The sequence below is a fragment of the Fundulus heteroclitus genome, chromosome 5, assembly GCF_011125445.2.
Source record: "Fundulus heteroclitus isolate FHET01 chromosome 5, MU-UCD_Fhet_4.1, whole genome shotgun sequence".
Lineage (NCBI taxonomy): Eukaryota > Metazoa > Chordata > Actinopteri > Cyprinodontiformes > Fundulidae > Fundulus > Fundulus heteroclitus.
This window is the reverse complement of record NC_046365.1, coordinates 8437501-8448871: the sequence shown is the minus strand read 5'-3', so window position 1 is coordinate 8448871 and position 11371 is coordinate 8437501. Positions and strand designations below refer to the sequence as shown.

The 11371-nt window shown below is 42.8% G+C and overlaps 1 protein-coding gene across 2 annotated transcripts; it reads right to left on the bottom strand.

Annotated features, from left to right (window-relative positions):
• Positions 1–2342: 2342 nt before the first annotated feature.
• On the bottom strand, positions 2343–11081 carry atg4da (autophagy related 4D, cysteine peptidase a). Of its 2 annotated transcripts, XR_002426923.2 has the most exons (12): positions 10724–11081; positions 8390–8657; positions 8217–8300; positions 7906–8079; positions 5534–5885; positions 5371–5435; positions 5096–5247; positions 4925–5003; positions 4684–4760; positions 4399–4518; positions 3140–3411; positions 2343–3096 (listed from the first exon to the last, which is right to left on the bottom strand). XR_002426923.2 is itself a non-coding variant. In XM_012850495.3 (11 exons), the coding sequence occupies exons 2-11, from the start codon at positions 8604–8606 to the stop codon at positions 3232–3234; spliced, it is 1500 nt and encodes a 499-aa protein (XP_012705949.2). In that variant the 5' UTR covers positions 8607–8657; positions 10724–11081; the 3' UTR covers positions 2343–3231. The 2 variants fall into 2 exon arrangements, 1 of the variants encoding a protein (XP_012705949.2); XM_012850495.3 differs by having other exon boundaries at positions 2343–3411.
• Between the last annotated feature and the right edge of the window lie 290 nt (positions 11082–11371).

Here is an 11371-nt window from a genome sequence, read left to right as displayed (position 1 = left end):
CTGGTACGGCCAGAACCACCTGGTACTTAACTCGCTCGAGACTGTGGAGATCACAGGGGACTTCCATAGAACATCCTCTACGCGACCTACCCTAATCACCCTTAATAGCACTGTGTCTACCGTGGATCACTTCCAGGTCCTAGGAACCACGGATCCTCAGAACCTGGGATGGTCCTCATACACACAGACACTGTCTGGAAAAAGGCCCAGCAGGGACTGTACTTCTGACAGCAATTCAAGGACAACTTCCGGCAGGAACTGCTGGCTCTTTCCTGTGTTCAGCCATCATTTTGTGGTTTGGCTTAGACAGAAAACAGGACAGGTTCAGACAGGTTCAGAAAGAAAACCCACACATCCTGCTCACAAGCTGTTTACACCTTTACCCTCAGGTTGGCGCTCCAGAGAACTATCTGTTAAAACCAGCAGCTAAAGAGAGTTTCTTCCTCCAGGCTGACGAACACAATGAACACTTCACACCCTGAGTAGTCAGCTACGCTGCTGTGGAACTAAATGATTCACACTATCACTATTCTCTCTTTACATATTACAAAACAATCACACCTTTCAGACATTCATACTTGATGTTTGTACACCGTCAGCGTTGTAACCACAGTCAAAGTCCCTGGTTGTAGCCGATAAATATTTAGTTTCCTTTGTAACATTTATACAGCAGCATTAGCGTTTCTTTAGGTCCTGCTCATATCCAGTTATATAAATTCTGATTCAGTGTCAATTATTTTGATTTGAGCTTCATAATATAGTATTCAGAGGATCATATGATGGCCATTAGTTAAAAAAAAATTATTGTGTCAAATTTTCCCATTGGTCCAGCTAAAAGAATGCTTTAAACAGAAACTGTTCGATGGGGAAGTGTACTGAGGAAAGTTTAAGCTAAATTAGGCACCGAATCCAGAACAAATGCTGATGGCTATTAATTAACTGTGATGCCATGATTACTAGATCTGGGAATAATGGCAAAGCCAAAGTGATAATGTTCCAGTGGTATGAAAATGAATAATAAAAAAACAAGCAGCTTATGCAAAGCTAAGCAACTTAAGAAGTGTATTTCTTTGCATTTTATTTATTTGATCACTAAAAAGGAACTCAATCACCTGCACAGTACTTTGTGGATGAAAGACTTAGTGAGACTGATAATCAAAAGTGTCAGTTTTAAAAATATGGCAGCCATGTTGGATTTTAAGGTGAGAAACCTAAAATGTTCCCGCTTTGAATTCAGCATTCACACAACTTTCTTGTTCTCTCCCCCCCTGCTTAAAACCGTTCACATCTGAGTAAAAATTGCATTGATAACTAACCCACATCCTGCAGCCTAACATGCAGCTTGTCTTGTTTTTCCCCTCTCTCTAATCTGTCACTTTGGTTGTACTTGAAAACAGTTGTATTCACTGGGCTGATACTTGCTGCTAAAGGCTTGAGACCCTCTGATACATACGGAGGATTTCTACTCAGTTTTCCAGCAAAGATTTTATATCTTTCCAGGCCAAAAAAAAAGGTCCAATTCCTAGTCATTTCAGTTCATGTTAGCATAGATGCTAACGTTTACTGCAGATTTGTCCACAGTGGGGATGCTTTAAACAAAACGTTTGCGATGGATGGACAGAAGAAAGGATGGAGGGAAAAATGGAAGGGAACAAGAAAAGGAAGGATGGAAAGGAGAAAGGATGGACAAAGAATGAAAGATAGGAAGCAAAAAAGAAAAACAAGGACAGACCAGAGTCTGCAAAGGACCTTGCCTCAATGAAAAGAAGGAGGCAAGGAAGAGAGGATGGAGAGAAAGGAAAAAACTAAGGATGGAAAGATAAAAGGACAAAGGTGCAGAAGGACAAGGCAAGAACGAGAGCAAGGAAGCAAAGAATGATGAGGGGAATAAAAGGAAGAAAGGACACTAAAAAGGAAGGCCACAAGGTAGAGAGGAGGTTGGATGGATGAATGTTGAGGGATTTCACGTCATACTTTCCACACTGCTTAGGGACCATGTGTTCACTCTGTGCCCTTCTGTGATCTTTGAAAGTTGTTGTTGTTCCAAGGAGAGAAAATTTGTGGCAAATATTTTCACTGCAAGTCTCGACCATGAAAAGCAATTTCGTAGTTAGACTCCGATGAACTGAGGATGCAGAAAGTTTAAGTGTAACATACGAAAACAAAGTAGCCTTACTGAACTTTGGAAATGTTCTACCCTAATAAATGATAAAACTTACTAAACGTGGGTACAACATGCAAAGAACAGGCCTGTTTAACACATCTTCCTGTAAGAAGACAAAGACATGACAGCATAGATAAAAAAAAAAAAAAAAGATCCAAAGAGTCAAAAAGAAGGAGAATAGTGTTCCAGTGCTTGTGTTTAATCTGGACAGCAGTCTAGCTAACAGTAGTAGTGCAACTTCCAGTAATAGCATGTAAAATAAAAAAAGGAACAGGGACCATTTCACAAAGCCAACTCAGCATGGTCACAGGACAGAATAAAACCTCAACCTTGTTGATTAAACAGAGCTGCTCCGGGTTTTACCGCAAAACGCATCCAGATACATTTTTAAATGATGCTTGATGAGACACGGCCATTCAGCGATGATAAATGTCCATTTCCAGCACCAGGAGAAATGTAACAGCAGATTTCTGGGGAGGGTTTTAATATTCCTGATCATAAATAATGACGCCTGGGACTCTCAGAGATGCAAAAGCTTCGATGAGCTCTTGGATGAGTCCAAAACCTCAGGGCGACACAACAGCGCTGGCATCTAAATAAATCTGGACAAGCAGGGACAAATCAATTCCACAAACCCAGCACTCTCACACACACACACACACACACACACACACACACACACACACACACACACACACACACACACACACACATTCTTCTTATAAATAAAACGCAACAGAAAAGCTTCTTAAAAATGTGTACAGCAGGTGGTATATTATACATAAATAAAAGTGGGGAGCTGCAGCCTTGAGCGTTGGAGTTTTAGATTTTTAAGCTGACTCGATGAGATCAGGTGTGAAATTCAACTTCCTCCAGCAGAGAAAGCAGAGTTACCAACCCCTCCATGCAGACCTAACAAAGTCTTTGCAGCAAGGCTGACAGAGAGTTGTTTCTGCTTTCCAACCGGCAGCTGCACCGCCACAATGAAGTGCTTCTGTTTTTAAAGGACGAAAACAAAGAGTCTGCCACCTAGTGGTGGAATGTGGGAGATGGCGTTCCCCAGAGGCTCACAGGAAGACAAACTCCTCGCTGCTTCTTCTGTTGTTACTCCTGCTCAGTGGGCCTGGAGGCAGGATGTGGGCTAAGGGTCCACCGTGGTTGCTGCTGTGACCCTCGAGTCCGTAGTCCTGCCCCTGGCCCTCCACGAAGGTAAAGATCGGGTACTTCTCCTTAGACGAGGACAGAGCCTGGATAGACAACGATACCAGTGAGATTCAACTCTAAGTAAGGCCGACATGAGACATGCAGCTGCAACATGGGGAGAAATCTGCCACATCCAAACAATATGCAGATTCAGAAAAACAAAAAGAGTGAACTTGTTTCCAAGTCACTTAGCCTGAAATGAAGGCTTAATAGAGTGAATTTAAAAAGGTTTTCAATTTTCAGGAGCTGACATCTAAGCCTTCCCATTGTATGGATTTATATTTAGGGATGTTGTCCTGCTGGAAGGTGAACCTGCGTCCCTGTCTGAAGTGTTTCGTCTCCTCCAGCTGCTTTTCTTACAGGACTTTCAGGTTTGCAGATGTGCCGTTTGTTCATTTTTTTTATGAATTTATGTGAGGTCCAAAGCTTGGGATGTTGGTTTAGAACCTAATCATGCTGTAAACCTGTCCACAATGTTATCTCGGAGCTTTTTGCTGGGTTCCATTGACTCGTTTGTTCACTAATGTTCTCTAATAAACCTCTGAGGCCTTCACAGAGCATTTAGATTTAGACTGAGATTAAATCCCACACAGGTAGACTCTACTTACTCATTAGGTAACGTATGAGGGTCGTCGGTTGCAATGGATTTTATTTATTGTTATCAGATTAAAAAAGAAAAAACTAAAAAAATGTATTTATTCTTTTTCTTTCACTTCACAATTATGCAAAACTCTGTCGATCCGTCACTGAAAATTCCAATAATATATGTATTTTATATGATTTCTGTGGCTGTGACATGATGAAACACCTCTGTGAGGGACTGCAGAAGCTGTAAAAAAGGTCCAAACCTCTGCACCCCGATACAAAAAATGTTGTAAAAACATCAAAGTCAGAGGTTTTGACATTTTTCTAGCGGCAATTATTTTTACCTTGATGAAAAAAAAAACACAAAAAAAAACTGTCCATCTGTGGTTCTTAGTGTCGGTAAAACAAAAGAGAGCAATAAACAGGAGGCTGCTTTAATAACTCACCATGCTGACAGCAGAACATAAAGATTCAAAGTCCTTCTTGTTCTTGGCATAGAAGCCGATGGTGCAGCTGGGATCCATGCGGCTGAAGGGCATCTTCTTGGGAGAGCTACAGTGGAACGACTGCGGAGTGACACAAGCGGACGTGTTATACGAGCAAAAGGCTACATGGACAGGTTATTCGGTCTGTTCTGCACCGGCGTCAGGGTATGAGGATCGATAAATCCCACCGTGTCGGATAAGTCTGAGGATGCTCAGAGTGAGGTGCTCTGACGCGTGCTAACAAACCTCCAGGGAGAAGTCTGCTTGAGCCACGTCGACAACCGGCTGGCAGAAGTGGGGGTCCAGATAGAGCAGCTGCTCATCTGCATGACGAGAAAGAAAAAGATGAAAACCACAAAGACATCTATCCCCACTTGATAAGGGGAAGCTTATTTAAAGCAAACATTCACACTTCAGCTTTCAGGGAATCATTCTCTGCTTCCTCTGATTATCTCAGCTGAAGGAGAGGGAAGCGGGCGGCTCTCACCTTGGAAGCCGATAAAGTAGAGGGAGTGCTTTGGTTTCCCTCCGATTACCCCAATGCAACAATCCAGCTTCAGGATGTTCTGCGATTTAACACGAGAGCTTTCAGTACGAGGCGGGACATTTTTAAGCAGGACAGTAGTGGACGCGTCGCGGTTAAAGAGAATACGCAGACCTTGACACACTCGATGTAGGACGGGTTGAGGGCCTCTCCTCCGAGCCGCACGGGCACCAGGATGATGACGGACTTCCAGGCTTGGTTGGAAGGATCGGCGGGTCTCTGACTTAGAGACAGATCACAGAGACGCACCACGTCCTCTTTGTATACTGGGATACGAAAAATAAATAAATCATATCATGATAATAAAAATCGAGGGGGAAACATTCTACTGAAAATAACAGAAAAACAACTAAGAGGGCGAAAGACTCAAACTAAGCTCTAATTCTTACCTGTGCAATCCTGAGCAACATATACAGCTAGGGTTTGTGCCACGGACGTTTTGGCCACGGCTTTCCTGCAAAACAGACAAAAAAAACACAGAAAAAGCCTTCAAAATGACTTCAGATTGAGCAGAATTTAAAAACAGCTCTGATCCAAACGTAGAGCACTCACCGAAGTATATGTGCCACTATGGAGGGGCCGTACCAGTCGCCGGCTTTCTTCCCTGAACTTTTGCCTATTTCCACCAGCTGGTGAACACCAAAAGGAGCTGAGGGCTGATCTCCAAACCAGGTGATCAGCTTGGAGTGGACGGGCTCCGCTTGCCGGTCCTTTGCAGACTCGGGCCTTCTCCTCTGGCAGTACCTGGGCGCCTGACCGCTGGCCGGGAGTTTCTCTGGAGAGCCGGATCCTCGCAAAGAACCAAAGGACGGAATAGGGACGCCTCCGGCCCGTACTGGGGAACGAGGTCGGAAAACCTCAAAGTCCACGTCCGTCAGCTGCTGAGCGTCTGGCCAAGCCCAATCTGTAGATCAGAAAAGAGTTTAGAAATAGTCATTTAGTGCAGTCAGGATAATCACCTGGGACTCTTATTTTAATTCTAACAAGCACTAAAAAAAAAAAAAAAAAATCCACATTTCGTTTAAACCTGCTTGATCAGGATTGTTATTATATTACAAATATATGAGAATAACATGCAATTAACCCGTGACGTGAGCATTTACATATTGTAAATGTAGAGAGCCATTTTTTAAACTAGGGAAGGCAATGATTTTATCAGTCATACAAATGATCCGCCAGCAGGGGGCAAAAAGACCTTTTCTTGTCCATTAAGCTTCTATCATACCAAGGGAGAGGGGAGATGTACCACAGTTATATACAATAATGAAAACAGGCATTTCTAAGAGGCTTGGTTTGTCAAATTAAAAGCACCTTAAAAAACTAATTTAAAACCAGCGTTAAAGATACTTTTCATTAAGCCCCCCATCTCTGCATGGAAAATGTAGCTTTTTATTGGTCTGATGCATTGTTCTAATCCTAGATGCTGTGTTTTTATTAGCTGGAGGTGGAAAAAGTGTGAACAGAAATAAAGGCTTTACAACATCGTCAGTCTGTGTTAATCTATAGAACGTGCTTCCCTTGATGAACTGAAGTATTGAAATAAATGAACTTTTCAATAATATTGTAATTTATTGAGTATGACCGTATAGGGCCTCTGTCGCACAATTCCTAATAACCTCCAAATATCAATTCTGCTACTAATTGAGTTTTTAAAAATCTCCACTTTGAAAAGGGTTTTATCCGACAATCGTCTTTTCGTCACCAAAACTCAGCCTGTAGAGAGGAGGTGAAAACAGAGCCACAAAAATACCTCTGTTAAAGCATTATCTATGTAAATATGCTTTAAAAGGTATATCAGTTTCTGCTGGGACCTGGTGACAGCATCCTGCCAGCAGTACTACCAGCAGAGGATATCTGAAGCATTTTTAGCAGAAGCGACGGCCCCGTCATCTTTGATGTCACAGAGGCACAAGCAGAGGCACAAGCCGATGACGTAACCCATACTGTCCCATTTTTCCAGTTTGCCACACTTGTAACCAGTGCACTGGAACCCTTATGTACACTTCAACCAAGTACACACTTCATATAATGGTGTAGGGTTGCATATTGCCACAGTGTTTTACATGAAGACTAAAAAGTGTACATTTTCTTCTTACTTGGCCAGAGAACCTTCGTTCTTTTGTGCTCCCTGGATGTCTTGTGCCCAACTGTCCCAAATAACACTTCTTATGACCGTCTTTCAACTTTGTCCTTCTTCTTGCATTTTTCTTGACCGAAATTTTTGGAGTGCATGATTAATAGCTGATCTGTGCTGCCAGACTGTTGAGAGTTGAAGGAACTATAAGTAATACTGACTCCGTGTGGCTAAAATTGGTACAACAGCCGGCCAATCACAACAATGTAATATGCCGTTTTTAAGTGGTGTTGTTCTTGGGAATTTTTACAAACACAGGACAGGTCTATCATGTTGTATTCTGTTCCATTTCTGGTCTGCTTCTCTTACTGGCTCCCATGTTAGCAGGCTGCTGCTCTTTTGCCAACATAAAATACAAAATGTGTTGTGTTGGGAACCCTGGGAACTCTCATATGATTGGCTCAGGAACCAGGAAGTATACATGGGCTACACTCTGAACCAAACGTAGTTCCTGATCGTACCTCTAGGTTTGAAAAGGAGAAAATGTGACTAAGACATTGTTGATGGAGAGAACTGATTGTTTATAGGGACCATTACGTCCATCCAGGGAGACAAATGAGAATGGTTTAGGTTGATTTTACAGTAAATATCTTACTTATGGCTCCTTTAAGACTTTGCCCCAATATTGTTGTATTGCTGTCACCTAAGGAGCCACAATTAGGGCCGACTTGTATGAGAGCACAGCATTTACTGACCGTGCCTCCTAAAGTCAACTTAATCCTGCAGTATTCAACAAGTAAGAGGAGCCTGATTGGCTTTCAAATACGAAACACAACCATAAGACCCCAACCTCTGGGCATCAGGTGGACCACGAGCCCCTGTGCCAGCAGCATCTGTCCGCTGCGCAGCATGCAGCCCCAGCCACAGTCCGTTGTCCAGGTGGAGCCTTCCAGCGGAGAAAACTCCCTCCGGTAGGTCAGCCATATTCTGGACACAAAATCCCGACGGAACCTCTCCACCTCATCTGAGATAGTAGGAGAGAAGGTATGAAAGTGAAACAGAAGCCATCTACTTAGCAAAGCTGATTCTTTCTCCAGATAAGAAACAGGTGTGTGGTGGGATGAAGAAACTTATTACAGGCGAGAGTAGGGATAAATATACCTTCACTGTTGAGCAGATAGGAGTGTCCCAGGACGGTGACCGGAGATATTTTGTTGAAAGAGGTTTTGGTTTTAATAGTCCAACCTGCAGGTAGCAGAGAGAAAGGAGTCGGCACAGGAAGCTCGTTCTCACGATTTACGCTTAGGGGCTTCTGCAGAGATGTAATGACCTACCGTATTTGACATTGTTCCATGCCGACATCAGTTTGGCCTTGACTTTGTCCATCTCGTCCGGCTCTCTGGCCGCCTCTCTGCTCGCGTCGGAAACTTGAGGCGCTCTGAAGCCGAAGCTGCCCTGCCGCTCGAGGGCCGGCTGCCTCCAGCTCTCCACCTGCTCATCCTGCATCACTAAGCCCACGTACTGCGCTGCGCTGGGGGAAACCGAGTTCATGCCTCCCAGCCCTTAGAGGTGGACCCTGCTGTTCCTCATTGCCACACTGAACTGTAGAGGAAGAAACGAGGGACACGAAATATAAACGCGCAGACTTCGCTTATTGGCCGTTTTTCCAGCAATAAGTCAGCAATTTATTACCATTCAGTTAGAAAGATATGCATCAAGCTATACTGAAGTGGAAAATCTGTTTTTTTCCATCTTTTTTTCCAATTTGCATTGCTTGATTGTTATTTCGTCTTTTACCTTTTTGTTCTGTCATTTTTTTTTCTCTTCATAGTAGGTACACCTGGTCTGGTGTTCTGTTAGCTGTAACATCATCCAGGTGAGGTAGATTATCCACTATTACCATATAACGTAGAAAACATTCCCAGAACAACGTGTTTCTGTGCTTTTTTTGTCTTTCTTGTTGTGTCTCTGCTCTGTCTTCTCTAACCCCCAGTCAGTCGAGGCAGATGACCATTCATACTGAGCCCGGTTCTGCTGGAGGTTTTCTTCCCTGTTAAATGGGAGTTTTCCTCTCCACTGTCGCTTCATGCTTATTCAGTGTGAGGGATTGCTGCAAAGCCATCAACAATGCAGGCGACTCTCCCTGTGGCTCTAAGCTCCTTCAGGAGGCGTGAACGCTGCTTGTCAAGACTTGATGTAATCTGCTGGGTTTCCTTAAAGAGGAAACTTTTTGACCAATCTGTCCAATTTAATTGAATTTGACTTTGGAAAGTGTCTTTAGATGACATGTATCATAAATAAAATTGAATTGAATTGAATTGAATTATTCTATACTTTTGGTCAAGTCCAGGTATCAAAATAACACAAAATAAAAAAGTTAGAAGGAACACTGTTATTACTTTAACAGTATATATTATATTACATTAACAGCAGCAGAAAAAATGTCTGCTTTTCAGGTTTTTTTTAAAAGCAATCAGATCACGTTTAGCAATATTGTTTTAAAACCTCAGATTAACACCATGACAATGATACCAGCCTACTCTGCGTCTGTCCAGGAGGGACAACGCTTTTGAACTTTAAAGTCTAACTGAAGTTAAACAACTTATAATAGGGATGTTACCTACACTTAAAAGGAACAACAGAAAGAACAGCAAAAATGCTGCTTTTTTGCTTGCTGTTTTATATATATATATATATATATATATATATATATATATGCAGCATTGCTCGCGTGTGTGTGTGTTAATGCTGCAAGCAACAATTATAAAAACATTTCTAGATAGTAACTGAAAAAGGTTCTCAGAAAAAGATGGATTTTAACAATAAAACTCCACCACAAAGACCAATAACTAAATAAAGTATAATTACAAGTCAGTTAACTGGCATGTATTACATCTATTATGGGGGCAAGGCATTCATGAAAGGCTGTTTGTTGAACTTTGCAGGAAAAATATCTAAAACTAAAATGAAATCAGGATTTGGTCTGGAGGAAATAAACTTGCCCTTAATTTCATCTTTTAAAACACTGACGCAGTCGTTAATCTTTAACCTAGAAACACGTCCTTGGTGCCATATGAAAGGTCCTCAGATGGATAAGGCTGTTTGACAAATAACTCTTTATAAAATCTCGCGAACACGCCTACAAGTAGTTGAACTTGGAGCCATTAAAACTGATGCAGAGACGTCCGGCTTTGTCTGGAAGCTCTTATAGCGTCCGTGGTTGAAATGTTACACCTCTTAGCAGCTCCATTCTAACATAGCAGCGAAAAACGGGACATAATGAGAGCAAACACGCCCCTAATGCCCGGAACACTGAAGGACTGTCCCAACCTGCCCTGAAACTGATGAGTAATGGTTTCAATAAGGAACACTCAGTTGTACAATGCTGAAAAGTCAAAAAGAGCCACAGACGTCATGTGATTGATACCATTTGACAACCGGTATGTCGGGCTTTTTTTTTTCTGTCACAGAAAGTCACCTGATCGTGGCCATTTGCCACTTATGTGGTCAAGCCTTAATGACAGCCAACCACGACAACAAAAAAACACGAATAAATGAGAAGAAAAGACCGAGTATATACATGTAGTACATCTCGCGACGTTGGCTCCAACACGGACCTCTTTAGAGCCGGACTTTGTGTGCAGTTTCCCCGGTCGGGGCCCACCTACCTGTCTCGGCTGGAGGTTAGGCGGGTCGCTGTCTGGTCGCACATTCACTCATGTCGGTGACCTCCTGGAGCCCGTTCCCTAAACTAGCTGGCTGGATATGCTAACTGTGGCGCTAGCCCCGGTGTTAGCGCGGTGACATTTATAGCCGGACAGCAACGAGCGCCATTATACTCCGACAGCCCACAGCAGATATCAGAACAGTAGATGTTCCTCCTAAAGACACCCTGGTCGGTTCGTATCATTTAAACCACGATGATGTTGTCCGTGGGGCTGTTCAGCTGCCGCTTTTAGGGTCTCCCTCTAGCTGTCAAGGTATTTACTTCCTGTTGTCCTTTCCTGCTGCCGTCTGATTGGTTGAAGCAGCCATTGCGAGAAGACTGATTCGCAGGAAATGGCTGTAGTTAGAGAACTGTGATTGGCTGATATTAACTGTGCGCTAATCTATGACCGGAACTACAAATCATACTAATCTGACGTAAATACTTCCCGTTCCTTCTTTGGGTTATATTATGCGCTCGATTAGGATCAAATTAGAAATTAATAACTGGTCAAGCGGAGGTAAAGCATATTATATAAAACCAGCACAACATGTAACTTGTCAGGGTGTTTTCCCCTTATCCACATTTAGTCACAGCCACAAACTTCGAT

Bases quoted from the DNA above. Each gene is read 5' to 3' on its own strand.
- atg4da (XM_012850495.3), bottom strand. From the start codon at position 8,606: ATGAACTCGGTTTCCCCCAGCGCAGCGCAGTACGTGGGCTTAGTGATG. The intron at 5,436-5,533 runs GTGAGTGCTCTA...TCTGTTTTGCAG, and splicing joins ATAGTGGCACATATACTTCG to GAAAGCCGTGGCCAAAACGT. The intron at 4,761-4,924 runs GTGAGAGCCGCC...CTCGTCATGCAG, and splicing joins CTACTTTATCGGCTTCCAAG to ATGAGCAGCTGCTCTATCTG.